Below are 27,882 nucleotides of genomic sequence, written 5' to 3'. Positions count from 1 at the left end.
TACAGCCTAACATTCAGTCTGCTGAGATTCATGTTGTCTGTTCAGCTCTTTTACTCAAGTTGTTCTTGACCTGTTGATGCCTGTACATTAACGTCTGCATTTACAAATGATTGACACTGAAATATTTGCATCTTTGGTTCCAGTTTGTTCTATCTGTTCATGTTTAGTGATGATATTCAAGTCTGTAGGTTTGATGTATCAGGCAGCTTATTGCAGCTAGACATAACCTGCATGCTCTTTGACCGGCAGAAAAATCTGTATCATTTAAATATAAAATATGTATCCAGTGTTGAAACAATTTTTTTATTTGATTAATTGGAGGTTCTGTGCAATCGTAAACCTTAAATATTGAATGTACTTTCCATGGATCCTGTGTTGCATTTGAAACTGCTTACTGTTCAAATGTACTAAATGTTGACTTTGCACTTTGCGTTCTGACTCTGCATGTGTGTCGATGCCAGTGAGGAGATCTGCAGAGTTGGAGCTCTTCGTCAGCTGATTCTGCAGAGTGATGAAGATGATGCCGAGCTGAGACGAACGTCCGACACAAACGCTACAGCTGAACATTTAAACATAAGAGTGGATTTATCAGCTTGTTTTTTCTGACCGTCCTTCTAGCTAATAAATAAACTGTTACAGTGACAAATCAAACACCGTGACTGAAATATATTCATCTGTCACTTTAAATGATCAGTTTTTGCAGGAAGTGGAATATTCAGGAAAGAAGCTGGGAATTTTTTTTTTTTATTTTGAGCTTCCAGTTCTCCATCTTCACCAGACTCGCACAAGAACATGGATATAACTTTCATACTGTATGTGTGTGTGTGTGTATACAGTACTGACATGAGGTCCAGAATGTGTTTATCTTAGCACAAAGACTGAAAGCATGTGGAAACTGCTAGCGTAGGTCCATTGGCAGTGAGAAACATACACCTTGTACCCTCTGATCTATCGATTTGAGATTGATCAGACTTTTATTTTGGAAAATGTAATAATCTACCAATATAAAAGAAAATACTGAATTTCCACATTTCAGAGTTTGTAATGAAGTCTTCAGTTTCAACACAGGACAGGCCGAATAGGGATTTAGAATTTAAATCTTCACTGCATGATATATGTGTCTGTTTCTGAGTTTTAATTCTTTTTAAAAAATGACAAACTACAGTAACGGAACAGGAACTCTTGTAAATAAACTTTAATAACAAAAAAAAAAAAAACGTTACTTAACACATAGTTCCTGTATGTGTTTGGGGAACATTAGCAACATAAATATCAAATTAACATTAATAAACAGCAGCCTGTTCACACTAAGAATAATAAAATAACCCCCCTGCTGAAATGTCCATCTGTTACACAGAGTGCCCAAAGAAAGAAAATGTATTTTTATCTTGTCTCCACAGATTACTGTGAACTGAAATTCGCTACATTCGCTACATTCGTTGAAACTGATGCTGCTGTAGCAAAATCAAAGAATTGTTCTGTTAAATACTTTAATAACAACAAAGAAATTCAAAGATGGTGGCCTAACGTCCCCTGTTTGATTCCAACATGCGGGACATTTGTTACACGCTGCATCTTGTTTGCCCACACATTTCCTGTTCTTATGTCAACTGTCACCATTCAATAAAATAAGACCTCAAAAGAGAAGAAAAGAATTATCACATCTTGTTTTGGAGGTTGTGGTACCTTAGGGAAAAAATCACCAAAATGAGTCATCCGCAAAATTATCTGCTGCTAAAAGTTGCTAAAGTGATGATTTGATCCTATTCACCACAGGATTCACATGAACTATTGTTTCCCCTTGTGTTCCTCCGGCAGTTCTTTGTGACATTCTTTGTGCTGATGTTGAAAAACCAACCAGGTCCAATGGCAGTTCAGAAAACATCTGTCTCTGATATTTTGAGTCCCTGCAGCACGAGCCCAGAGATTTATTGGTCTGCTGCTCCTCCTTCTCAGAACATTTTGGCCTTTTGAAGGATTTGTCGGCCGTCCGTTAAGCCAGGCTCCTCTGCCGCGGCTTTATCCTCAGATACAGCTGGGAAATAAAAGGGAAAAGAGTTTCTCATTAAAACACCATTAAGATAAGACTGAAATACTGAACCTTCTTACATAAGACGGTTGAGTAACAGGATCCTCAGAGCCGCTTTTAAACCTGATTAAAACAGATGAGATTTAGGGAGGAAACAGCAGAGTGAAACAGGAGGATCGATGGTTAAATTCCCGTGGAGCTCAGTGAGCAGAGCAGTTCATCATCCTGTATCCTCCTTTGAGATATACATGACGACTGTTGCATCAAATTTTAACATTTCATCTTATGATCCCACAGTTTCCAAATAATTTCCCAGAAAGGAACTAACACAAAACTTCTGAATATACCTGGAAAAAAAAATGTAATATTTGTAATATTTACTAGTAATATAGTAATATTTCAGGGAAAATTGAGCCAGTGCACGTTAAATAATTCCTTTTAACTGGTAAATTCAATAAATATGGAAAATTCAGTTTCTAACAAACATGAATATTTACAAGGAAAGATCAAGATTAAATGGATCTTTTTCTTTGTACCAAATCCAGTTCGATCATTCAAATTCAACATATCAGCTACCGGTGGCTTCAGCCTCAGCTGTCAACATCTCCATCAGCTGCGCACAGTCAGCTCACCCCCAGCAGGTTGCGGGGGATGTAGCCCTCACGGTCACCACATCTCGCCCACCACCACTCCGTCTCCACGTCGTCCTCCCGTCTCAGCACCGTCATGCAGTCGCCCTCGCTGAAGCCGAGCTCGTCATCGCTTTGAGGTTCGTAGTCCCACAAGGCGTACACCACGCCGCGGTTCATCACACCCATCTTCTCCTGAACGCCTTCCGCGACAGAAACAGAGAGGAAACATTCGGAAACTGCATCATCTCTCAGGGATCTTCTGCATGTACCCCCATCACTGCTGCTCTCATCCTTATTTTTATTGGAATAATTTGAGTGAATTCAGTTTAAGTAATGTTAGGTCTCCCTTATTTTACAAGGCTTCCTGTCACACCCTCGAAGAACCCTTTGAAGAACTTGTAGTGAACTCTCAAAACCGATGTCGACCCAATTAACCTCACCTCCTTAATAACATATTAAACCTTGTAAAGTAAGCCTGGAACATCTTAGTCACTTCTGGAATTCCCTCAAGAACCCCTTAAACATCAGAAGCAAGTATTTTCTTAAGACCCCTGGAACCTCCTCAGCGGCCTTTGAAGCCCCACATGTCTCCCAAAATTCCCAATTAGAATGCCTAAATCCCTCATGTCTTCCACAACTCCTACTTAGAACTCATGGGAACTCCTTCAGGAAGCCTGAAACCTCCTCCATGACCCCTGACTTTTCGTCAACCATCCTGAAAGACTCAACTGCCCCCTTAATAAATTGTAACCACTATGAAACACCCTCAGAGAAAAGAACATCCCCAAAACTTCCCCAAGATCCCTCCAGACAATCATGCAACATACTGAAAACCATTAAAACAAAACCTTTGAATTCCACAGTCTTCAGAAATGGTCTTCTCTTATAGGACTGCTGGAACCTTCTCAAATTCCTTGAACTGTTTAACGATCCCTAAAATCCACTCAAAGCCCTTTAGACTGCCTTAAATAAGCCTGGATGATTTTTGGTGTACTTCCTTAGCTTTTCCTGAAAAACCTCCAAAAACCATTCAGAGAATCACTGAACTTTCTTAAAACCAACACAAACTCCCTATGGACTCTGAAGCCTCCTTGTGGTCTCCCTAAAATCCCTCAAGTACCTTCAAAATCCCCACTGACCACTAGAATTTACAGAAGGATCCCCCAAACCCTATCATCCATGTAGACGTTCGAAGTTCTGTTTGCTGCCAACATGTTGCATTATCTTTTCTCTCACCGTAGAGGAACTGAGAGCACTGGGTGTAGCCGTCCTCCATCTCCTCACATTTGTCGGCAGCTGTCTGCATGTCGCTGTATGTGGTGGCGAACACCGCCGCCCCCGACTCCACCAGGAACTTACAGACCTGAACATTGTTACAGGAGGCAGCACAGTGGAGGGGAGTCCTGGAGATGAAGAGAAAGGAGAAGAAGAAAGGTTTGAAAGAGCTGCTCACCTCCCACATCGCAGGTTTGACAGCTGCTTTCTTGGTTTGAGAAACGAACAAATCGATCAGATCTAACAATGTGGACAGCCAGTAGCTAAATGCATGAAAATGGCCACAAAAATGGTGACAAATGGTCAAATGGTCTCACATTTTGTTCAGTCTTTTGTTTTGTTTTGTTTTTTTTTATGTCCTTTCTTTTGTACACTAAGTGCAATGTTAAACCGGAGACAAATTCCTTGTACTTGGCCAATAAAGCCGATTATGATTCTGATTCAAATGGTGAGAAATATCATATCAAAGTGATGCTGGACCGTGATGTGTTCAAATGTGCTCAAACTCACCAGCCGTCGCTGTCTGCAGCGTTGGCATTGACACCGAACTGAACCAGAAACTTGACAATCTCGGTGTGGCCGGCGCAGACGGCGTTATGCAGCGCTGTGATACCCTCATCGTTCGGCATGCTCGGGTCTTCCACCTGCAGGACAGACATGTGACTATGTATTGTTCATATAATGTAGAGTGAAGCTGGTGATTTCAAGCACTTCAAGCCAATATTCACAAGTAAAATGTTCCAAATATTTTGTGTAATCGCTTTAATCTCAATTATAGTGCTAACACTAAAAATCCAAATAAACATAATAGCAGGTTTGAACAGCTGAAAAACACAACCTCTGACTTAATTAGCAGAACATATAAATGCAGTATTAATGCCCCAACCAAAAACCAACACCTCATACCTGTCACATATGGAGCATCCACTTTGTTTAGCTGCTGTTTAGAAGCTCGATAGAAGTATTTTTAAATAATTGTGATTGATCAAATCCAAGATCTATGGATCTACAGATTAAGAACAGACAGCAGTGTCACTCACATCATAGATGACTCTCTGAACGAGGTCATACTCGCCCTCCAGAGACGAGTCCAGCAGCAGGGCCAGAGGGTTGAACTTGACCCGCATGCTGGGGTCGATCCGCTCCGAGCTGGCTTTACGGAGGATCGACTTCTTACCCTGAGAGAAACAACAGAGTGAGGAAATAATGATGTTTTTTTATCATTTGGGCAAAGTGATCTACTATTATCACTTAGCATCTATTTATTGTTAGGCTCACTGGAGGCACTGTGACCTGTCCTGTGACCTCCGGTGGCTGCAGGCTGAAGACGTCTTCTCCTTGCTCCGCCTCTCCACAGGAAGGGTAAGGAGGGGGCGGGTAAGGGGGGAACTCTTCTGCAAAGTAGTCCTGGGGGAGCGAGGTGGATGGACAGACCTCCTCCTCCTCCTTGTCCTCCAGAGGAGGGGGCAGGGAGCGGCACGAGGTGGGATCGGGGATGGGTGAGCGGGGTGGCAGAGGGGGCGGGGTCAAGCTGTCCTCTGGACTCTCAGCGAGTGGCTGGTTGAAGGCAGCGCTGGTGTCGTCTACTTTAAACATTGCATCGGTACTGCCCGTCCCATCCTCGTGACCCCCAGGATGAGCATACGTCCCTGCTGGACCGACTGTTTCCATGGGGATAGTTTCCATGGCAGCCAGAGTGGTTTTCTGATAGAGCAGCTTCTGGATGTTGGGTCCGGCCGGGCCCTCAGGCTCTGTGATGGAGCTGCGTTTCTTTAGGGGCCGGGGGGCGTGGTGCAGCCGGCGGCGCAGGGCCTCCAGGTCAGCATCGCTGGGGTTCCTGTGAGGGTTGGACAGGAAGGGGAGGAGCTTGGTGGGGCTGAGCGGTCGTGGGGTGGCGCGTTCTGACGTTTCTGCTCCAACACCTTCGCTGTTGCCCTGGCAACTGTTGTCAGCCTCAAGCCCGTCAGACACACAAGACCCAGAACTCATGATGGCGCTGTCTGAGACGACAGACTGATGCCCTCCTCCAGATGAGAGGACTGGTTTCCCATACACTGTGAGGGGACAGAGACACTGATGTCAAAGGCAACAGTAACAGCTGAAAATGTTTAGTCAGTTAATCAATTAGTCAAATAATAAGCTATTATTTGCTAATTAGCACTCAACACAAAGTACAACTGAGGAATATGCTGCTAGTTAGCTAACACAGACTTCAGAGGTCATATTTTGTGAGTAAAGTGAGGCCAACTTTAGTTTTGTGTTCAATCTGAAGACACAGAATATTTGTGATAGTACTGGTAGTGGTATGATGATGATGATGATGGTGATGTAGAAGTAACTGCAATAGCAGCAGCACCAACATAAAAACATAGTTGTAACAGTATGAGCAGAAGCTGATGGTAGAAACAATAGCAGAGATATGAGGAGAAGTAATCACAACAGTGTGTTAGTATTAATATTAGTTAATCTTCTTCTGTGAAATTACATTTATATCGGTGACTATTGGCATGTAGAACAACAAAAAAAAACTATTTCCTCCACCCTGATGAAGATTAAATAATAACATTTTGTTGTTTTTACATAATTTAACCTTAAATGCTTTTGTGTTACAAAAATATATTTTTGTAGAATGAACAGAGGTGACAGTTGTAGTAAAAACCAAGGGTATTCATAGTAGTTGTGACATCATTGATAACAGGGAAATCATTTATAACAGTATGTGTATCAGAGCGTCACCTCTGGGCTGGCTGCGGGGCAGTGTACCCTGGCCTTGGTAGCCCTTCCCCGGTGTGGCCTGCTGGGTGTACATGGAGTAGATGGACGAAGCCGCCAGAGTCTGAGGCTTCTGCAGCACGGGGAGGGGAGCGTCCGAGAGGTCAGGGGTGTACGGTCGTATGGCGGCAGCAGGCGGACTCTCCTGCTTGTTAGGGAGAGGGAGGGTGTGGCTGTGGCTGGAGAGGACACCCGGAGCCCTGAGGTGGCCCCCAACTGGACGCACCTTACCAGGGAAGGTCCCAGTGTTGTAAGGGGGCTTAGAGAAGGGTGGTGGGCCAGATGAGGAGAACGGTTTGGGCTTACTGGGAACTGGAGGTGGCGCTGCCATCTTGGACAGACCTTTACCTGAGGCCTACAGGTGAAATACAGAGTTAACAGGGAAATGAAGACAGCAATAAATTAATAATATAACTACTAAAGATACTCAGACCGACTGTTGCATTTAGAGATAAACTATATTTTATTGAAATGAGGAGTGAGAGTCCATTGATACCTGATTGTCCCTGAGCAGGTTCTCAGTGATGTGATTGGTCCGTGAGGGGACAGGGGGCGGGATGTCAGACCCAGTGAGGCCCTTCTGGTCTGTGAGGGTCTTACCACCTACAAGAGGGACAATCCGTGGAGTCTTACTCTTATCAAAAACAACTTGACATATTTTGGACGCTGTAGAAATGGAGCCCTGACTGACCTGAGTTGCGGCAGCTGAGGCTGGACATGCGCGGCAGGGTAGAGGCGTGGCTGTAACCTCCACTGGACTCAGAAAACGAGCCGCTCCAGTCCGAGAGTTTGGTTATTTTTGATGTGGTGAAACCTGTGATGAGTAAATAAACTTGTATCCAGTACACACTGTGGTACACGTCCTAGAAACATCAGTCCAAATGATGCTTTAGCATGCATGAACAGAGGATGAAGCATCAAAGACATTTTGTTTGAAATAAAATAAATGACTTCTTCAAGAAAAAACCCTAATCTCTCTTTCTATTCTAACTTTAATAGTGATTTCAAGTACATTACCTGAGGCTGGTTTGACTGGTCTGGGAGGCGGCTTCAGGGATGAGTCAGGTATGGGCAGGGTGGCGGTGCCGTCCGGGTATGCCGGCTTCACAAGACCCTCCTGGCGTGCCGGCACCGGAGGCCCCTGAGAGCTTGTAGTGGAGGAGGACTGGATGTACGGCCCCACTGCTGCCACTCTGGAGACCACTGCATGCTGGGGGGCCACTCCGTCTGAAGCCACCTGGAGGGAACGGAAATATCTGACAGCTGCAGCCATTTGGTCTGTGTGAGGTAAAACATCTGCAGATAGAAGCTGACCAGTGACTGCCGTTGGAGCAGGATGAACTTGGTGGTACAAGTTTAGCTTCAGCGTAGATACACTGGATACGTTAAGTTAGCTAATTTAGCAAGTGAGGCTTTTCCTGATTTTAGAAGTCTCTGCAGTATAAAGGATCAGCTAAACGCTAGTAGAAAATGACTGGTTTATTCAGGTTGTGTACACTCACTGGCAGATTCTCCTTCTGCTGCAGGGCAGCTTTCTTCTTCCAGAGCCGCTGTCGCAGCTCGGCTAACCGTCGGTCCATCGCGGCCACCTCCAGGTTCTTCTTGTTCAGGCTGTCTCTCTGCTGCTGCAGCCTACCGCTCTGATCCTGGTTCAGCTTGTTCCTCAGCTGGGAAGTCAAGACAGGTCAGAAAACAGGAAGCTAATATTGCAAAGTCTACATTAGCTAGTTAGCTTCGCTGTCCTGCTAAATTCAAACTAACCAATCTCTAGAAATTTTAGCATCATGAACGTAATTGTCAGTGATGACAGACCTAATCAATGAGATTTCTCTCTTCTTGTACCAATGCTTCAACGAGGAGAGTTTTTATGTGCATTCAGGTGCTGTCACATTAGCTATGGAGGAAGGTTCCCAGGATGCTCAAAATAACAGAGCCCACGTTGGAGGTCTGATGAAGTCCTCGAATGAGATCTCACCTGCAGCTCTTTATAAAGGCGTTCCAGCTCAGCTGTAGAGGTGTGGTGATGAGGAAGAGGAGGAGGCTCCAGTCTGTTGCTCCTCAGCGCCTCCAGCTGGTCGCTCAGCTCCTCCACCCTCGACACGGCGACCAGCAGCTCCCTCTGCTTCTGCTGGAACAGCCCGGTCATCTGGTCAATCTCCTCCACTGACACACGCAACAAACACATGAACAGAGCCACACGGGGATGAGACGAGGCAATGCTTTCCATACTCGTGCTCATATGAAACCTGTCTGTGTAGTACTGTATATCAATACATTAATACTTTTCTTTCATTTAACAAAAAGCTGGTTATGGCAGCCATTAACATAAATTGCAAATCTGAATAAATCTGAAGCCACATGCTAAAGACAAACTCACTGATCTTTGGCTCAAACACACATTCAGCTGAGCAGATGTGAATCTGACAGGATGAAAGAGTCACCGTTCCATTTGAAATGGCAAATCTTCATGTAAATCCTGTCATTTCCATAATGATGGCACCTGAGTCCAATTTCATCTGGTCTGATCTGGTTCAATCTGTGTGATTGACAGTTTTCAGAAACCTCCTGTTGCTTATATGACTGCAGTGATGACTCAGTTTAATGTCAAACTGCATGTGGTAACTCAGTTTTTAGCAGTTTAGCAAAACTCTTGGAGTTTCCACAAATCAATCCAGCGGATACATTCATTGGAAATACAAAGATGATGTCGGTTTCTTACTTTCCTGGTTTCAGCCAGTAACTGTCACTGATAACAGTGATGTTCCTCTTTGCTGTAGCCTCAGTTTAAACCAGTGTAACTGTGCTTTTAACAAAGAAATCCTGAAAAATGTTGTTACAAAATCTGTCCTCCCACACCTCCAGCCACCCAGACCTCCGTCACACTGACCTAGTTTGCTGTTGCTGAGGCGTTTCTGCTCCACCTGGCCCCTGAGGGCCCGGACACGTCGCAGTTTGGTCTCCTGGTTGTGTGCGTTCTCTCTGAGCTGCCGTAGTCGCTCCTGTTCAGACACCTCCTGCTGCTGCTGCTGCCGCTGATCCTGCAGCTTCAAGTAACGCAGCCGCTGCTCCTGCAGCACCCGGCAAATACACACAGTTAATACATCTGTACCAGCTTCCTGCAGGTCAAGGTGTGAGCTGTGGAGTTCTTCTGAATGGTGGAGCAAAATGCAACGTCACAGAGAGGGCTGAGAAGATCACTTGTACAAATGTTATCCACATTTGTGCAACAGTTTTAGACAGTCTCTCCTTGACGTCAGTCATGATGTTGCACTCGTTTGGTTCAAAGTTCAAACTCCGCCTACTTTCTCACCTCCACACACCTGGCAGAAAGGTATGGAGGTTTCAGAGGCTCTCAGATGGTCTAATGAGCACTTCAGTTAAAACACACTGAGGCTCTTGTTGTGTACACAAGTAAGGGCCCACAGGTAGTTTTGATGGCACTAGAAACTGCAGTAGCCAGCAGTACTCGATGAATTTGATGGGTTATGTGTTTTTGTAGGATTGCACCATTAGAGGTAGTGATAGTAGTGGGAATACTGGCAGTCATTGTTAACAGTAGTGTCCTGGGTGGTTTGTACCTTGGAGGCCAACAGCTGCTGCTGGGCATTGATCTGCTGCTGTTGTCGGGTTGCCAGATCCTGCAGATCGCTCAGCGTCATGTCCAGACGAGGAGCTGAGACCTGCAACACACACACACACACACACACACACACACACACACACAGAGTCAGAGGTCACCTTCAAATGAACAAACTTTCATAGATGCATGCAGTGCATCTATCAAACTTAAAAATGCTGCAATATGCAACTTTCTGCACGTTCAAATGATAGCAGAAATGACAAACTCTCTGTCTGTAAAGTTGTTTCATGTCGTTGTTCTTAGTCTACAGTGAAAATATTACCTTGTTAGTTAGCAAACTAGTCACCAATCCATTCAACAGCTCAAAACATAACTAACTAACATGTGTCCTTTTCACATTTCTGTTTCCAAACCTGTTCAATATACAACATACAACATAAAAATCAGACAGACGAGGAGGTGTTGGAAGGTGGACTTGTTTCTCACCCCATTCTCCAGACATCTTTCCACAGAAGCTTTCACCTGATTCCTCTTCATCATCTGATCTGCACCTCTGGATCCAACTGAACAAGAAAACTCAGTTAGTGTGAATGCTAATTTTACATTGCAAGCCAGGCTAGCAGTATGGCTCTAAAACTACTTAGAAACTACCAGATGGATCAGTTCAAAATTTAAATTTGTCCATTGCTTCAGTAACTGACAAAACACCTGCAAAACTACTGACATTCCCATCCGCTTCCCAATGTATGAAGATGACGCATGGTTATACATTTCTGTGTCACCTCTGGGATGGCGGTGCCAGAGGTATTTCCCAACTTCTTTCAACTCAGCAAGGAAAGTACCACAGTATCTCTTCAGTAACCAATAGGAGCTGAGAGCCACAGACAGAGAAGGAAAATCAGGAAGTATTGAGAGACTAATATGTTGTTGGTTTGACGCTGCACGTGGGATTTGAGGACTATAAAAAACGATAAAATTGCACGTGTTATTCTTTGAGATAAAGTTTTTTCTGCAGTGTTTATACAATAACTTGGAAATCAGGTCTTTGTGACCATCCAGGTCAAAGATGATCTGACAGGCAAACTGTCCGGCTGTTTATCAGCTCACAAAAACATCAGAGGGGATTTCCTTGTTTTTAGGACAGAAAAAAACAAATGACCCCCACAGAGTTCAGCAGCTGCACAATCCCTTGAGTCATAAGCTGATTACAGTTTGCCATCTACTGTAGTTACACACTGAACCTCCTCCCATGTACAGCCCAGCCTGCACCATGTGCTGTCAGTACCTCGGCACCAAATACAACTGGATTACTGTGAGTACTCTGCTGAAGGCAGTAGTTTGATCAAAGTATTTACACTCGTGCACATCAGTCTAACCAGAGCTGTTTCACAATTTGTCTGGAGGCAGATTCTCAGTCTTCCAACAATGCTGCTGTTTGTACAAGTCTGTCATATTCATTTACATGATGGCTCCATCACTTTTAACACTAATTAAGATTAGTTTGCAGTTTCTCAGCGCCAACTTCAGCCAAATTAAATGTCAGGGAGTTTTGGAGTTGACTGTGAACAAAATGCAGAAAAGATCTGGAGTAATAAAAGCTATAAGTTGTAGCTTAAATGCATTCCCTGTACAAAACTGAGTAGACTGTATGGGTGGTGCTATTATCAGGCTGATATTGTGTAATCTGATCTTGGCACAAGTGCTGACTGTTCATACAATTCTGCGATAGTGTGGTGTTCGTAACTGTGGGGCAACAAAATTTAAAAGGATTCCTTAGTTTTCTTCTAAGGAAAATGGCAAAGCCAGCAGATCTGACTGACTCTACGTCCATGCAGGTTGCGGTGGGGAATGACTGAACACACACTGTATATGTGTTCTTTTATTCAGCATTCGTTTAATCAGTAATCCTTCCATCGAGATTAAAAATCTCTTTTACAATGATGACTCCTGCATGTGTGCAAATGTGTTTCTTTCCTTTAGTTTTGTTCGTTACACAGTTTTCTCTCGTCTCTGGATCCTGCAGCGCTGCAGTCTTTATCTCTGTTAACTACCCACTGTTGTCCTGTGGAGCCATGTGTCACCTCTGATACACATGGACTCACCAGCTGCTGCTTCTCATTCGTCTGGAGATTCACACTATCCTTCATGAACCCTCCTCCCTCCACACAGGAGCTCTGACCAACCAGAAGGAGTCTCCAGTACAGCTACCTTGAACATGATCCCTCACTGGCTTCCCACCCAGAGACAATGATGAACGAGTTCAGACATGTACGTCTTAGCATGATGTCCCGCCACATGGTTAAACCCTCTGTGGTGGCAGGCAGGTGTTTCTTACCTGACTCTCGTCCTGGAGCCCTCTGATGATGCAGGAGGTACCGAACCTCCCCCCTCTGCTGCCCCCATCGCTGCAACACCTCCAGCATCTGTTCCCCTTCTCCAACGACACGTTCTGATTGGTTAAAAAACAGAACATAGCAACATAATAATTTTGATCATGAGAAAACGGTTTGTTAGCTTGTTCAGACGAACACATATGACTTCTGTAAAAATTATATTTCGTGGTTTTCAGCTCCCCCTGTTTAGACCTGGAGGGTTTTTTGGACACTCACCTGAGCCTCTCCACATCTCGGCAAGGTAGCAGTCGGCCTCGCCGGGCTCCTTGCAGAGCTCCACCACATCTCTGCACAGCGTCTCCGGCGTGATGGGAACCTCGCTGAAGTGCTGGTCATTGTTGCTGAGGTACACAGTGAGGAACATCTACAAACACAGAGCAGATGCCAGAGAAAGCACAGGTGGGCTTAGATGAAGTCAGGTGAATGTTGGAGCATTCCCAACACTGGCATCAGGGTCGTAGCTACCGCTGAGAACGTGGAGGTCATGTCCTCTGTGTTAGTAGTCACATAGTGAGTATTTTATTGAGTATTTTAGACTCTGTAAAAACTCTATGGTTTTAGTTTTAGTTTCATGGTGAAAAATCCTCAGAATGTGTGTGTTCCACCTCTAGTGGCAGCTGCACAGTCCAAAGCCTGAAGTCACTTCCTGTCGGCCCAGATCAAAAAGTAGTATACATCAGTGTATGAGAAATACAATTTAAGTATAGAAAAGTTTGTGAAAGTTTGTTTGATATATCATTAAGTTCTACTTCAATGTATTTAAAATGAATATACTACTTCTGCAATACTTAAGGTGGTATTTCAAGTACCTATTGAAAGTGTAGTTTATTGTAAGTGTATTATAAGTTGTACTCAAGTGTACTTTTAAAAAGTGTACTAAATTACAAATACTTTTAATAGTAATAGCATGTACTATGAAAAATATACTTATTTTCAAGTTCTTTGTAATACACAACTAGCATGCTTTATTAAAGTGTACTATATACAAGTACAAGTACTTTGTACTTTAATTTCACGTCATTTTAAGAATATTTAAGTATATTTCCTGTTAGGAAGCCTCTGCCTCCTCCTCCCTGCCCTTGTGTTTCGCCGTGTTTTTCCCCTGTCCTTTTTGTCATGTTAGTTTCTCCGTGTGTGTCTGGACTGGGCGTCTCTCTACAGTCATGTCTCACCTACACCTGCTCCTCCTGCCAATCAGCCACCACAGCTGCAGCCAATCCATAATCACCAGCCACAGGATAAAGGATAGATCTGGATCTCCTCACCAGGTTGTACTCACCAGCCTGGTGACATGTCTCAGTGACACAGCTCTCCTAGTGCTTTGTTCTGTGCTCTAGTTTTTGTCTTGCCTTTTACTGAATTACTAAGTCATTTTTTCTCATGTCTCAACCTGCCAAGTCTGCCCATCTCAAGTCCAGCACCTGAAAACCTGCTGACTCACCTCACCTGCCTGCCCGCTCCTTCTTGGATAAACACAGATCCTCTCCCGGTGGTCATATTCCTTTTTGTGACAATAAATCCTTTAATTACTCAATCAGTATCTGTGTCCTGCATTTGGAGTCCAGCCATTTTCCCAGCCCTTAACATTTCCAACACATTGGTGATATAGTGCAATTGTAGTGCAAATGTGTTTTGAATGCTCATGAATCATGATTTTCACTGGTCTACTTCAGTATACTTAAAGTTTAGAAAAAGTTGGGCCAATAAAGCATACTATTACATGTATCCTCAAGCATGAGGATACTTGAAGGCAACAAAAGTAGCACAACGTGTACTTTGTACATTCTTCAAAAAGTATAGTTAAAGTTTAATATTTTTTCACAGATCAAAGGAGAATCACAGGTGCAGCACTGTTCCCTGTTTGGACCTGTTTCTGTGACCAAACAGAGCCAAAGAGGCTCAAACTCAGTGTCTGAACCAGGAAATAAAGATAATAACATTGAGGTGAGACACTGGCATGTCTTTTAACAGATTGTGTTGATAGCTAAACCAGAATGTGATGTGACACACTAAACCCGTCTTCTTCACCTTTATGAAAGCTTCCTGTGCTATTTAAGACTAAAACAGATATTTGTGGACATACTGTAACTCCCATGATGCACTGGGCCATCTGTTACTCCAGCAGGGTATCTGCTGTCAGGCGCAGAGCCAGATCGCCTCCCACAGCCCGCCAACCTGCACAGAGGCAGCGTTCAGCGTTTTCCAGTCTTTATTTATCGTGAGGGAGGGTGAGTCTGAGCGATGACTTGCTCAAAGGCTGCCGGAGGCCGCTGAGCCTCACGTGCGTGTTCTCTGAGGATCTGAACCTGACAGCTCTGAGCTGTTTCAGCCCTGGCCTTCACTTCGCTCCACTCGGCCTGAAGAATCATTCTTTGACCTTTCTGCGCTCACAGAGCAAACTGACTGCAGCATCGTTTGCATGTCATTGGCCGATACTGAAGTTGAAATGAAGCTCATACAAGAACACAAGTGAGAAAAGCTTGAATTGGGTCCAGCTGGAGAAAAACAAAGCAAGTACTCTTGATGCATGGGTAAATAAATACAACAAAGAGGGGAAAGGCATCAAGTCACACTGTTCCTTTGTGGTAGAAAACAGATAAAAAGCCTTACTGGCAAGATCATTAAGCAGCCACTGCACAGGGTCAGTAAACTGTAAATTGTCCTTCATGGTTTCTAAAGCTGTAAAAGTGATGCTGTGTGTTTGCATTCAGCTCCTTCTGTTCTCAGTCCTGCTTCTCTTCTGTCCTCATTCTGTCTTTGGACTGCTTCCATCTACAAAAATCTCCTCTTTTCAGCACAATGAAGGCATCGTCTGCAGTGTAAGAACACCATGTATCTGCACAAAGTCTTGCTTGAGCCAACCGCTTTTGGGTGTAGACAAAGCCAAAGAACTGTTGTTGTATTAGCACGGCTTCAGTGACTGTGAATGTAGTTCACTAACTCAAAAAAGTGGATTTACTTTTGGATGCTACCAACTCTCTGATATGTTAGCATGCTGTCGCTTTGAGTTAAATTGCTGATGTTCAGCAGGTATAATGTTCATCATGTTCACCATCTTAGCATAGCACGTTATCTCAAGAGGCCTACAGCTAAAACTGATGGGCATGTCAGTAATTTTGCAGGTGTTTGGTCATGAAAAAGTTTTGTATAAAGCATTAAAGCATTGGACAAATTAAAAAATTTGGCATGATGATGGCGCTGGATGAAAAGTTATTATTATTAATTCATCCAGAGGGGAACATGAACGTCTGAAGCACATTTTATATTAATCTAACCATTAGTTTGGAGACATTTCTTTCTGTGTTTGGAGGAAAAGTCAGGGGATCACAAATTTTGTACCAATCCATGTGGTGGATGTCTTGATGCATGCTAGCCATGCAATATCTTTGTGTAGACCATGTGTGCAAAACTTTATTGATGGGATGGTGCAGTATTCTTGGTCTGTATGCTCTGGTGTTTATAGATCGGGGTGTGATGATCAGTGCTAACCATAGTTTTTTGTACGACAGTGTCTGGCGAATGCCCAAGAATATTTCTGCTAAGGGAGACAATAAAGGCTCAAATGTAATGTCTAGACAGTTTACATGATAAGTGATAAAGGTATTGGACAAATGATAGAGAGATATTTTACTGAAACAGAGAAACTTGCTTAGAGGAGCAATCAGGGATCACCAATGGCAGTAGGGTTTATCTTCTGGGGACAATGAATGTCTGTACAAGACTTTATGGTAATCCAGCCAATATTTGTAAAGATGTTTCATTCTGGACCATAAAGTTAAACCTCTAGCACGGCTATAAAAAGACTGATCAGATATTCAGGCATGAATTCTACAGTTTTTAAGTCATATTGATGCTACTTTCTAATGAATAATGACAAAAAATGCTTTGATGAATTTCTTTAGGAGGTGGATGCAACTGAAAGCGAGATGAATTTGGAGCTGATTTGCTGTATTTCTGATTCATGTCTCACTCAGAGGAAGCAGATAAAGTGTGAACCTGGCAGAGAGAAACTGGGAATAAGTACACAGAGTCACCATCAGCGAGCTGAAAGCTTTCCGCTGCCAGTTTTTAAACAGCAGGTCACACATCAGGGAGATTCTGGGTTCAACGCTAAATGTTTTGCTTTTGAAATCCTAATTTCTTTGGGAAGGATTTTTAAGGTAATATTCACTTTGTCAGCTCTTTCCTGGTTCACATTCAAACTAAAAGGTTGCCAGACAGCCACAGAGGAATTCATTTAGTACTGCAGTCCTAGAGTTGGTCTGAACAGGTGGCTCATGGGAGATTCCTCATGCCACTGTCAGCTAAAGCAACTTAACCATTGTTCTTGTCAACAGCACATCTAAGTAATCAAGAAATCTTTTAGTCTTTCCCTTCGTTAAACTGAATCCATCCAACAGAGAAAGTCAGTGACAGAGATTAATTAGTCTCAGTGAGAAGCAGCCGTCCACCCGGCCTGCTGTCCTACATTCAGCTCTGAAGGAAAACTGGAGCACCGCTATCTTTCTTCAGGTTCAGATGAAGTGGGTCACTGCCGCCAGTCACCGAACCGAGGTCGACCAGGAAATCTGCAGCCAATCAGAGCCTGAAGCGGAGAGGCTGTCTGTCCCCCAGGACGACGACAGCGAGGGGGAGTGAGACCTCCTGTCGTCAGTGAGTCTGGTTATAGAACCTCAATAAGTCCAGAGCACAAACTGAAGGCGTCTGTGGTGAAAAGAAATGTTTAGACTCCAGAGTGTCACACTGCTGACCTGCCGTCTCGTATCCACATCTGTTCAGATTGTGTTTACACAGGGATGAGATTACAGTTCACACCTGACACCCAAAACAGTCTAAAACACATCCAAGTGAGCACTTAGATCCTCATTTCTGACTTTAAACTGAAACTTCTGGAGGACTGTGTGAGTCTGATTTGAGACATTATCACACAGACAAAGTTTGTTAGTACGCATGATGTTAGCATGCTAAACAGCAGCATATAAAGCCATGAACATGATAGTTAAACATGCTATGCTAGCATTAGCATGTCAAAAGCCAACTACATGATATAACACTGCTAGCATTAGCATTCAACTTGCAGCACATCTTACAGCTATCCTGACAATCCTACATCTGACTCAACTGCAGCTTTGTATCACTTCAATCAGTCTCGTGTTTTCATGTTACACTGCAAATTATTTGACACTTGCCAAGATTTAAAATATTATTTTTAGCCATGATAACTTATTTCTGGATTTAAAAATCTTATTTCAAGAATTCTTATCAAGTACAATTTACTTGCTGCATGGACAGACACTAGTTTTAAGTAATTTTCTTCTCAAATTTAGTGTTTATATCTTATATCTGGACTACCCTTTTTTGCAGTGTAGCAGGTTTCTGGTTGGGTTATTTTGTTTTATACCAGTGTCTGGGTGGAAGCTCAATTCTGATTGGCTGCAGGGTATCCTGATAATGGACACCTACTAAGTGACTCCAGTATCTGTATCAGCCTGTATCTAACACGAGTAACCATAGCAACAAGACCACATTCCTCCATTCACAATTTATTGCAACACGTTACCAAGATATCATCTAATCAAACAACGAGTGACTCAACATTTATTTGAACCTAACTGTGATGCAGCTGAAGAAAGAGAAACTGAAACAAAAGGGAGAAAAAATCAAACAGATGAACAAAAACACACAAAAAAACAATGAAATGCCAAGTTCGTACACTGAGAGACCTCCTTGCACAAAAACGAACAGACTCTAAATTTGACATGTAGACTGCTGATGCTCTGAATGAGACGCAGTTTTATGCTGCTGTTCAGTCCATTAAGGCAGGAGGAGTACAGCTCGCCAGTTTTAACAATCATTTAACTGATTTAATTCCTGAAAATGGACACCTCGTTAGGCATCATCCCTTACTCGTTTCGCTGAAACGGATAAGCACTGATTTGTCCATCCTGCTGATGTAATTTTTCAGTTTACACAGACATTGTATTAGCGGTTGCTCAAAGCTGCTATAACCACTGAATGACCTGTGTGCTACAGTATAGCTAACTAAAAAAATGGCACACCTGAGAGCAACCCAGGACACCTACCTGTCTGTCTGTGTGTCTGTCTGTCTGTCTTTGTGTCTGTCAGTCTGTCAGCCAACAGGCCGAGGCCTCATTAAACTCCTGAGGCTGCAGCTCTTAATCCATCCAGGAATTAGCACAGCATCACGCTAGTTAATGCCAGCACCCAGCTCACAACCCCCCACTGTGGTGAAGGAGGAAATTAACGATCCATCGACTGTCTGAAAGACGTCAACAGCTTCCTCAAAACAACATGAAACTGTATCCTGATCCTGACTGACCAGTCGGCTACTGAACACCACATCAGTAACAGGCCAGCACATGTTGACACTTACCAACATTTAACATTCACGTTCCACTTAAAGCCACACAAGAAACATGTTTATAATTAAAGTTAATGACAAACTTTAACTGCCAAAAACTGTCAAGCACTGAAAGCTGCTGAATGTTATCTCCATCTTGTTCCTTCATTAGGACGTTTTGTATTGAAATCAGAATTTTACCAGTCAGTGAAGCATTAGCTTCTGCTGTTAAACAGAGACATAGATTTAGATTCTTCAACGCAGGATGTTAAAAAACTTGATCTAAATTTTAGATTTCAAATTAACACGAAACTGAAACATTTCAACACTGAGCTCTCCTAACAGTGGAATATAGCACTAATTCAAGTTTAGAGTTACAACAATGAAGCTGCAGACCAATCGGTAATTATGTCTACATAGTGTATTACTGGCCTCTCACAAGGAAATCAAACGCATCATGAATCTGATAATGCCATTAGAATCTGTAATGTGACTTTAGGATTTAAATGATTTTGTTTAGCACTAATGAAGACATTTTATAAAACTTTAAATCTACGATGTTATCAGACGAGAGAAACAAGAGTGAAAGGATTTTGGTGTGACATCAAACCGTGTTGGACCAGAACAAAAGCGGGTGGAAACGTAAATTCCACAGTCAGTTTGTACGATGAGTGATCATGTTTCCATTCAGTCCTGGTGTGTCTGCTCTATTTCTGCTCGGGGAAGCGTGGTGGCAGCTGGCACGCTGCAGGTCACATCCCAAATGTTTTGTAGGCGGCGTGGACGGCTGGAGCCATATGGTCGACTGCATCACGTGACGCACCAATATTGGATTAACCACACACACACACACACACACACACACAGCCCAGACCATGCCTGCTGCTCAGGATACAACCATAGTCAACATCAACACAGGACGGTTCCACTGAACCACTGTTGACACTGAGCTCTGAAACCAGGACTGTTTTCTGATTGGTTCCCTGCTGCATGTTTCAATCATATATTTGGATAATTCACAAATAGTCACTAATGAGCCACAGCTAATTACTGGCTTCACCAAGAGGTCATTAATGAATACAATTAACCAACAGTCATTAAAGGCTCTCGACATGCTGCCTGGTCTAACCTGTCAGTTTATAATGAGATACCTCTAAACCTAAATCCACATCACACTAACATGCTAAATGTTAGCATGCTATCATGCTCACTGCACGATAACAGATTCAAGTTGCATTCAAGACACGGAATGGGATAAACAGAAAATCCACCCATTAATTATTATCTGCACATTAATCCAGTTTGTTTAAACACATGTCACCATCTAACCACAACAGACAGATGGAAATTAAGCCTAAATTATATTATTATTACTACTACTAATAATAATAATAATAATAATAAAACTAATAATAATAAAGCTCAAAGTGCTTTACAACAAAGAAATCACAAGCACCAAGTGCTTCAAATGAAACATAAAACAGTGAACATAAAAACAGGGATTGAAAATTAATGGAAAATAAGACGGAGAATAAAAACCACTTGATAATATGAGATTTTTATCCTGTTCCAGATGTGCTGGCGACAAAACTGCCAGAATTTTTTTGAGTTTACACTGACTTTTATTAAAAATGAACTGAGTGCTGTTAACATGCAGCTGTGCAGACTGACAGGAAACTCTCTGATGGGACAGTTTGGAGGATGTCGTCCTGCATCATCAACGCTCTCTCCTTGCTGTCGAAACTCACCAACAGAGTGGTGATTATTAGTTATGACCTTGTTTATCAATGGCCACAACGTGTACAGTAATTTTTCATGTTGCTTGGTCCACGTCAGAGTTTGATTGACAGCCTTCACACCACGTTGGAAAATCTGCACAAAAACCTGCAAACACACCAGAGCTCGTTTGAACCACAGCAGACAGGTAAGGTGTAAAGCACCTGGAGGTGGCCTGCTCGCGGTCAGGAACTGGGAACAGAGCAGTGCTCCCTCTGCTTTCTGTGCTGCAGTGAATATTACAGCCTCGCTTTGTGACGTGAAAATGGTCCCATTTAAACAAACGGTGGAACTATCAGGGACTTTATTTCCATGCTCAGACACATAAATGTTAGCATCAGGCTGATGCCGTAAGTGAAGTTGAAGGTTACAACTTCCCTACATCAGTTCCTCATCTCCTGAGGAATACTAAAATAATACTGTTCCCATGACCTTGAACAGTGTGCGTGTGTGTTTCTGGTCTCTGTGGCAACAGTTACCAAGCAGCACGGCGAGCTGAGCCCTGCCTGCAAGATGAAGAGGACGTAGTACAATGATGAGGGTGTGCTGCCTTTTTTGTATGAAATATTCAGGGATCGTTTTGCCGTTTGAGTCACACAAACAGGTTTGAGAAGCAAGCTGAGGCTCAAACTGATGGACACACTGACAGATCTGCACCAAATTCACCTTCGTCCTTTCCGTCAGAGCCGTCTGAAAGGACGCTGAATGTCCGTCATTATGTGGATGTTAGACACGACTTTCTGAATAACAATCAGCTCTGTACACAGCCACGCTGGTGAGAGAAGTTCAGCTCACTAGTTCCTCAAACACACCTTCCTCCTCCTCCTCAAGTTCCTGTCGCAATTATCATCTAACACACAAGGGTCTGATCGCACATGCAGATAAGAGCAGCTGAAAACCACACGTTAAAGTGGGCAGTTTCGCGATTCCATGGCAATAAACCGAGTCTGTGGTGAAACTGGTTGTGGCCAAACCCGACAGACACTGTGTTCAGTTTTACATGTAGCTGCGATGCCAGTTGCAGTGCTTGAAACTGGAAGCTGCGTATGTTTCGCTTTCTATATGCAGCGTTATGGCGATGCAACCAGCCTCAGTCCAATCTGAAACTTTTTTTTTTTTTTTTGGTTTAGCAGTTGACGTCATGACCTGTAGTTTGATTCACTGGTTCTGACAAAAACTTCAGAGAAAAAAGTAGCCAGATCTTCATCTTTTGAAGTTCATCTGGACAAAGTGTCACCCAAAAAGCGCATTTTGTAAAGAAATTTGTATGATTATTTGCTAAAAATGGGAAAGCCACATAAAAAATCACTGCAAAGGACTTTGATTCAAGATGTCTGCTGACTTCTGTCTGTTTTCTGGTGTCAAAGTCTGCCATCCCTTTGAGTCGTGATTCCCTCTGCCCTCCGTGACTGGGGTTAGAGCTTAAAGGATAAGTCTGAGGATAGTCTAGATTTTTTTTTCTTGTCAACAAATCCTGTGAAAAGTCCCAAACCAGCAGAGAATATACTACTACTAACAAGTCCTTTGTGTGTATCACAGCCCGATGATCTTCTTCCTCTGAGCCATAGAGCTCCTTTAAAAACACATCAATGAGCCACTATGTTGCGCCGGCTGACATGTTCCTTCATTACCATGAACACACACACTGTAGTTTATTTTGACTCAGTCCCACATCCACCATCCTGCTGCCGCAAATACTCACTGGAGAACCAAATGTGGATTAATCCACCGCTGAAAATAGTCCCCAACAAATGCACTATTTTCTCCTGTTTGTTTGATAAAAACTACAGCGAGCAGCTGTTTGAGGAGATTACTGAGGCTGTTATTTCCTGGGTTGGTGCTACAGATGATTGGTTAGGATTAGGGGTTCAGTTAAGGGGAAACAAAAATCAATCAGGAAACATGCAACTTCCCTGACTTCAAAATGAATCATTGACCTGTTTATTTTTGTTTTTACTGGTTTCATGCAGTTCCTGTTTCTGGTAAGGCTGTAAACAGGTGAGCACCAGATGCCACTTTTCACATAACGTTAGTACCTCTGATTAATCCAACCTTCCACACAAATAACCTTGTTGTTCCAGTGAGGGGACTGTCAAGGGAACCACGAACTTCTTTAACCGATATTCTCCAGCCATATTTGAGCATCATCACGGACTCAGCAGAGACAGGCGGGACAGACCACACGTGTCAAAGACTTAAAGCAGGATGAAAACCCAAAAGGTCAAACTGTTCAGAAGCAGTGAAACTGAGGATTTAGCAGGCTCTGCGGTGTGGAAGGAAAAGGTCAAAATGAAGACAAGTGGTGTTCTCCCACAGCTCTTTCAAAAGTGCCTCCACCGGCCGACTGGTGTCATGATTTCAGTCACCTGAGCCTGCTTGAATTTAAAGGACCTACCTGTGTTTCCCCTGTTTTAGCTCATTAGTTAAAAACATGCTGACTGTGATGCTCGTCTCGGATGAAAAGAAGCTTTAGTTGCTGTAATTATTTTTCTTTGCTTTCATGAGCTTTTATTTTTTTTACTTCACTTTATCCTTGTTATTCTGGGAAGACGAGTTTTTCTCAGACAAGGCAACGAATTCTTGTAGTCAGCAAACTGATTTGGCTGGTCGTTATCGGTGGAACTTGGCTGTGATAGCAGCCGATGCTGCACAGCCTCCATCAGGATCATAGTTTCAGTTACTTAGATTTGTCATGTTTTATTTTTCACTTAATGTCCAATCAACCAATAGAAATGTGAATACCTGGTAGAGAAATAATGATTCATTAATATATATATATATATATATATATATATATATATATATATATATACACACATGTATTAATTTGTCCTTAAAGTAGTCCAATTCAGTATGCTGAAATCCTGGAATCAGCCAATCAAATAACCAGCATGTGCACCTTTTACTGATACCACACATTTTATCTTAACTGGAGAATATGGATTTCGTCTGTTGCTAAAACACCAAAAATCTTCCACAAAAAGAAAAGAAAAAAGAAAAAAGAAAATTGTCACGTTACATTACAATTACATGGAGACAAATTCATCCATGAATTCAGTTCAGCTGAGTCGGATTAAACCCTTAAATCATAAACAGAAGAGCAGGATCCAGCATGTAGTGGTCGATATTGAGACGTTTCACCCGTTAAAGAAACTCCTTTCATTAACAAATCGCCTTAACTTTAGCGTGTGAGGTTAAGGCTTTTTGACATGTTGAGGGATTCTGTTGCGATAGCACAGTGGAGATCATCCAGGTTACTGCTCGTGCATGGTGCCACCTCCACGGGGAAGCTTACAGATGAACGATGAATGGATGAATGGATCGTACAAACACAGTGTGCATGTTCATGAAGTGTTTCACACTCACCGGCATCATGTTGGCAGTTTTCCGCTCTGTCGCATCCAGACTGCAGCTGAAACCATCAAACCATCCTCCTCCTCTGCTGCAAGTCCGTCCGCTGCATCCACATCACACTTACTATTATTATTAATATTATAATAATTATTATTATTATTTCAGCTGCTCCTCGACCTGTTGCAGTGAACCAGCAGGCCTTTCTATCTGTGTGCAGTCCGATCCCTCTGAGGAGAAGGAAAAAGGCTGATTTCAGAGGAGGCTGCAGGGAAACACCGCTCAGATGTGAAACTGTGGGAGTTTTGACGCTCGGAGCAGAAAACAAAGCTCTGCGGGCGGAGCGGCTGTCCTGCTGAGCGCTAATCCTGCTCCACATCCACGAGGCGTCCGACTGTCACCGTGTTTGCACCACAACCATTCAATCAATGCAAACCGCTCGGCGTCCGGAGCTCCGCCGGCACGATGACAGCGCTTCCGGTACGACTCTCCAGAGTAAAAGCCTCATTCTGATTATCTCAGTGATTCAAACTGATCTAACTGAAAATCTGTCTGTTTGTGGTTTTACTACTATTGTTTTTCTGCTTTTGTTTTCAGTGGTGAAGCGTACCTAAGAACATTTACTCATGCACATTTTTCAAATGTTGTATGTTCATCTTATGCTACTTTATAATTGTAGATTTCAAAGGCAAATATTTGCACTTTGGACTGCACCACATTTATCTGACAGCTCTCTTCAGTTGTTACTTTACAAATTATTTACAAGCAAAAAAATGTGATATCACAATATAAAATGTGGTGCCGTGTTATAGATTTGACAACCCAAAAGCATATAAGAGATGGAGCTAATATGTGAAATTAAGTCAGCTGTAACATTAAATTGATGCTTCATGTTAATGCATCAATAATAATCTAGCAGTAATAGAAGGGCTAACACTGACGGGGCCCATTTTGACTAACAAATACTTTTATTTGTAATTCTCTAAGTGCATTTTGCTGATAATACATTTGTACTTATTTACTTTTCTACACTGTTTACTATTATTAATTATTATTATTATTACTAATTTCAAGGAAAATCGTTTTGAATACTTTTTCCACCGTTGTTTTGAAGGACTATCTGCTCAGATTCCGGTTTTAATATGTCCACCTTGACGGAACTCTACACCGGCATCTCCTGGCAACCGAAATAAACTCCTCCTCCTCTCTCCTGTGTGCGTGTGTGTATGTGTGTGTGCGGGTGTGCGCGCGCGCGCGTTTGTGTCAAAAATATTATTTTGATATGTCTACAAATTCATATGGCATGTGTCTTTCTTCGAGTTTCGAACATATAGAGATATTAATGAAAAAATGAACTAAACATTCTGAATACCGGAGGACAATATGTGTGAACGCTCCATCACTGTTCATGGTTTCAGTTCTGTTGCTAATAGCGACCTCTACTGGCACACATTCTTACATCCAGTCCTCTGTCAAATGTGTCACCAAGGAAACGTCAATTAACTAATTAAGTGGTAGAAGAAGACTTCACATATTTCACTTTAGTAACAGCAGCCATACCACAGTGTAGAAATGTTCTGTTACAAGTCCTGCATTCAAAATATTTCTTACGTGAAAGTGCAAAAGTATTAGCATCAAAATATACTTACAGTACCAAAAGTAAAAGTACTCATTAAAATTTCAGAATAATATATATTATTGAAGCTAAAACAAGTGCTATTGATGTGACACCAGAGCTGCCGCCATTGCTGTCCACCATTGTCTGCCATGTTGCCATGCCGTCACTACTGAATTGCATTGTGGGATATTTGATTACTGTAATATTTACACAATATACTGTATAGAATGTACTTCACATACTATTGGCTTCATACTAAGGTTTCAGAAAGACTGCAAAAACTCACATACTGTTTTAGTGTAATAAATAGCATGTTTGTCTGGAATTTTAGACATAGAGCTGTGTTAGCATAGCATGTTACTGTTAGCATAACAAATGCTAAGGTATCAGCTATCACAATCTGGATCTGTAGTTAACATATGCTAATTTTAAAACAAAGTGTAGTGACTGAAAAAATGAACAGCCGACTTCTTAACTGAATGCTGAACAAGACATTTTTAGGTTGATCGATCAATTAATTTTCATGAACTAAACTGTGAAAAGCTCGGACAACACCCAAGTTTACGGCTATTTAAAGCTATACAGTGGATAAGCATCACTAACCTCTGTCCTTGTTGACAGGTCACCGTGGTAGCAACTTGTCAATCATGGTAGCCATACCTTGAATCGTACCCTGCTTTAGCTACTATTTTATTCTAAACAGGACCATAATTTACAAAATGGACATCATGCTGTATTGAAGAAGACTTAAAGCAAGCGACTGAGACCATAAACTCATGAGGAAACTGTTTACTGACCTAATAAATCAAGTGAGAAATTATCCAATTTTCTCATGATCTGAAATTATGCTGAGAAGCTCACCTGCCATCACTCTGTGGGGTTTGCATTTTCAACATTCATCAGATAACCAGTTGTGGAAGAAGTATTCAGATGCTTTACTGCGAAAACACTCCATTGTAAGTCAAAGTCCTGCATTCAAAACCTTACTTCAGTAAAAGTATGTAAGTGTTATGGGGTGTAAGGGTTAAGACGCATGGCTGAACAGTGGCAGCCGTTGAGGGTTTGATTCCAGTCGGCGACAGATGTTGCATGTCAGACTCCTGGATTAATATTACTGCTGCGCTGTGTACGTTACATTTAGCTGTAGATGTTTAAGGTTGAGCTCACTTGAACTACAACACTGTTGGCTTGTTTAATCCACAGCAAAGCATCAGGATTTTGGCAGTGATGGTGGCTAAAGCTTTAAGAAGCAGCACAGTGACATCTGGTGGTTTGTACAACTTATAGCAGCAATAAAAGAGGCCTTCATGTTATTTATTAAATCTGAATTCAATTCATCGTAGACTGTTTTTAATTTGATGGTTGATATTTATGTGACATTTCACATGAGCCACAGCGTGATGTGATTGGAGAATGATATTAAATGATTACTTTTATTACATTACTACTTGGCATCAAGTGGAAATGTTTATTACATGTTTTGAGTGTAGAGTAGGGATCTCTGGCACAGCTTCTTAAGGTGCATGGAGAAGGAAAAAAGTCTGAAGAGGTCAAAACTCCAGCAGCATGTGAAGTGTCAAGAGCAATTTTACTGTCAGAGCAACACGTTTCATCAGGTTACAAAGCACAGAAGAAAGAACATTTACATCAGATGGTATGAAGCAAAAGCATGTACAAAGGTTAAAGCAATCTAAAAGACAACCAGTCTTCAACAAACACACACATATCAACCAATGGGTGACCTACATACAGGTGGGCTGGGTATGTGGTCATGTGACTTTAGGCCACACTAAAATGTACAGGATACAGTACGTGCAGCACTTACAGAAGACAGAAGTGTCAAATACTGGACCGGGTGACGCCATGTTTGGTCCATAAAAAGGAATAGTGCATTAAAGAGCGGCACTAGAGCCAGAATGGGTCTGTTTAATGTGGCTCAGGACATTAAAAAATGGATATGTACATGCGAGTTTATTATCGTTCGACTGTTATATTGTCTGAGTGTTATCTTATTTAAATGTTCATTGTTATGGTTTATGCTGACCCTGATGAAACACGCTGGTCTGATTACAAAGTTGATCTTTATTCTCCTCTT

At 42.4% G+C, this 27,882-nt stretch overlaps 1 protein-coding gene across 1 annotated transcript; it reads right to left on the bottom strand.

The window, feature by feature from the left end:
• Window positions 1–800: 800 nt before the first annotated feature.
• Window positions 801–24,543, bottom strand: tp53bp2b (tumor protein p53 binding protein, 2b). Its single transcript, XM_041933090.1, has 18 exons — window positions 24,185–24,543; window positions 12,898–13,045; window positions 12,624–12,737; window positions 10,775–10,851; window positions 10,287–10,388; window positions 9,596–9,776; window positions 8,684–8,871; window positions 8,211–8,375; window positions 7,726–7,945; window positions 7,400–7,522; window positions 7,205–7,311; window positions 6,673–7,063; window positions 5,215–5,990; window positions 4,977–5,114; window positions 4,447–4,580; window positions 3,898–4,064; window positions 2,662–2,861; window positions 801–2,035 (listed from the first exon to the last, which is right to left on the bottom strand). Exons 1-18 carry the CDS (start codon window positions 24,191–24,193, stop codon window positions 1,994–1,996), a joined length of 3,282 nt encoding a protein of 1,093 aa, XP_041789024.1. The 5' UTR covers window positions 24,194–24,543; the 3' UTR covers window positions 801–1,993.
• Window positions 24,544–27,882: the final 3,339 nt, after the last annotated feature.

Source organism: Chelmon rostratus, chromosome 3 (genome assembly GCF_017976325.1).
Source record: "Chelmon rostratus isolate fCheRos1 chromosome 3, fCheRos1.pri, whole genome shotgun sequence".
NCBI lineage: Eukaryota > Metazoa > Chordata > Actinopteri > Chaetodontiformes > Chaetodontidae > Chelmon > Chelmon rostratus.
The sequence above is the reverse complement of the archived record's forward strand: the minus strand, read 5'-3'. Positions and strand labels throughout refer to the sequence as shown.